Source organism: Arachis ipaensis, chromosome B10 (genome assembly GCF_059453495.1).
Source record: "Arachis ipaensis isolate K30076 ecotype BB chromosome B10, ASM5945349v1, whole genome shotgun sequence".
Taxonomy (NCBI): domain Eukaryota; kingdom Viridiplantae; phylum Streptophyta; class Magnoliopsida; order Fabales; family Fabaceae; genus Arachis; species Arachis ipaensis.
In genome coordinates, this window is record NC_142435.1 from 131,480,574 (window position 1) to 131,482,989 (window position 2,416).

Below are 2,416 nucleotides of genomic sequence, written 5' to 3' on the forward strand. Positions count from 1 at the left end.
CTCATCTCTAATACTTATCTGGTGGTATCCAGATCGCAAATCAATCTTGGAAAACACACCATCTCCTTGTAACTGGTCCATTAGGTCATCAATTCTTGGCAACAGATATTTATTCTTCACAGTAACCTTATTCAGCTGCCGATAATTGACACACAAGCGCATACTTCTGTCTTTCTTCTTTACCAATAACACTGGCGCTCCCCACGGAGAAACACTCGGTCGAATAAAGTGTTTTCCCAACAAATCTTCTAAATGAGCCTTCAGTTCGGCCATCTCTAGGCGTGACATCCTATAAGGAGCACTCGAGATCGGACCAGCTCCTGGCACCAACTCAATAGCAAACTCAACCTCTCGTTTAGGTAGGAATTCATCAATATCATTCGGAAATACTTCAGGAAACTCACAGACAATCGAAATTTGCTTCAAGGTTTGATCATCACCCGAAACACTTGTCGTTAGCAGCATAATACCCTAGCATTCAATTCCAAAACAATTCACTATCATAGAATTCAAATAATAGATATTCGCTACAACCGGCCCGTTCGTATCCTCCAGCATAAAACACACTGATTTCGCAGAACAATCAAGCAGGACATGATCCTTGGACAACCAATCTAGTCCCAAAATGAGATCAAGACCAGTCATCGGCAGACAAATCATATCATGCACGAATTCACGTTGTTGTACTTGAAACGGAACTTGTGGACATCCTAACCTAGTCACCATAGCTTCATGGGTAGCATTATACACCTTTAAATCATACCCCAATACCACTATTTTCAACCCTAACTCATCAGCCTTCTCAAATGCAATAAACGAATGTCTTGCTCCTGAATCAAATAAGGCATTTAAAACTTTACCAGCCATCTCACAGTTACCTCTAATTAGTGTCTTTGATCCCTCAGCACCTGCTGTAGAAGTGGTATACACTCTCTTCAGCTGCTGCATTCTATCAATCTCACACTTTTTCTTCTTTGGGCAATTATTGGCCAAGTGCCCGGGCTATCCACAGAAATAGCATACTCTAGTTCTAAACCTGAACGAAACTCCTGGATGATACTTTCCACATCTCTGACAGCTCAAATCCTGCGGTAGCTGCTTTCCATACCTTCTTCTTTGATTAGCATTAGCATTTGGCCTTCTGAAGTTGTACTGCCCCTGATTGTTTTGAGGGACAAAGCTACCATGCTTGAATTGTCTGCCCCTTGGTGCAAAATTCCTCCCTGGAGTCCTCTGGAAAGGCACCCTCAGACTTCCCTTCTCTGCTGCATCCTTTCTTACACACTCTTCAGCCACCCTACTCTTATTCACGAGTTCAGAAAACACCCTAATCTCTATAGGTGCAACGAAGCTCAGAATATCATTCCGAAGGCCTCCCTCATACTTGATACATTTCCATTTATCAAAATCCTCAGGAGCTCCTTGACATATCCGGGAAAAGCGGCACAATTCCTCAAATTTGCTAGTATACTCAGTAACAGTCATCTGGCCTTGTTTCAGCTGAAGCAGTTCAAGTTCTTTAGCATTCCTAACTGAACTAGGAAAGTATTTCTTATAAAAACCTGTTCGGAACAATTCCCAAGAAATCACAATAGCATCTGGCTACAGGATTCACCATGGTCCCTATCACCAGTGCTGGGCCTCGCCTTATAGCTGATAAGATCCAAACTCGACCCACTGTTCTTCAGGAACCTGTTGAGCCTGTAGTGCTTGCTCTATAGTCTGGATCCAGTTGTCCGCATCGGTGGGGTTTGAGGTTCCTCTGAAGGTTAGAGGATGAACCTTCAGGAAAGAGAAAAGCGTCATAGGGACCTCATCGCCATTATTGCCATTATTCCCATTATTCATTTGGTTTCCCAGAGCTTCGGCTGTCGCCTGCATAGTCGCAGCCATGTTTCCCAGGTCAGACTATCTGACCTCTTCTCAAAGAGCTCGACCAAATTGCCTGGAAAGCCCAATAAAAGGGCCCAGATAGAGGAACACGACCCCAATCCAAAGGCAGCCCAAGCCTATAGAGATAAGGGCGGTTTCCTTGGAGATAAGATGACTTCACTCAAAGATAAGATAAGATAAGATAAGATAATTATCTTATCCCTAGAAAGGTCATCCTCTACTATTATAAATACACTGGAGCACCCAAGTATAACTCATACTCTGATTCTACTAAAAACCTGCTTAATACCCTTGCTAACTTGAACATCGGAGTCCCTTGTAGGTACCACCACCCTCCAGTGACGAAGGATCAGCAGCGCAGCCAGTCCAACAAGTCGGACACGACAACTCCGGCCGCCACCCACCAGCCGGACACGTCATCTCTGACCAGTACAGAAGATCTTGTCCGAGATCAAACTACAGTTTTAGGTAACCCTTGGAACATTGGCGCCGTTGCCGGGGAACCTGGAAGTCATCCCATCAC

General features: G+C 44.3%; 1 protein-coding gene across 1 annotated transcript; it reads right to left on the bottom strand.

The window, feature by feature from the left end:
* Positions 1-471: 471 nt before the first annotated feature.
* On the bottom strand, positions 472-948 carry LOC107621081 (uncharacterized). The gene has a single exon (XM_016323127.1). The coding sequence runs from the start codon at positions 946-948 to the stop codon at positions 472-474; it is 477 nt and encodes a 158-aa protein (XP_016178613.1).
* Between the last annotated feature and the right edge of the window lie 1,468 nt (positions 949-2,416).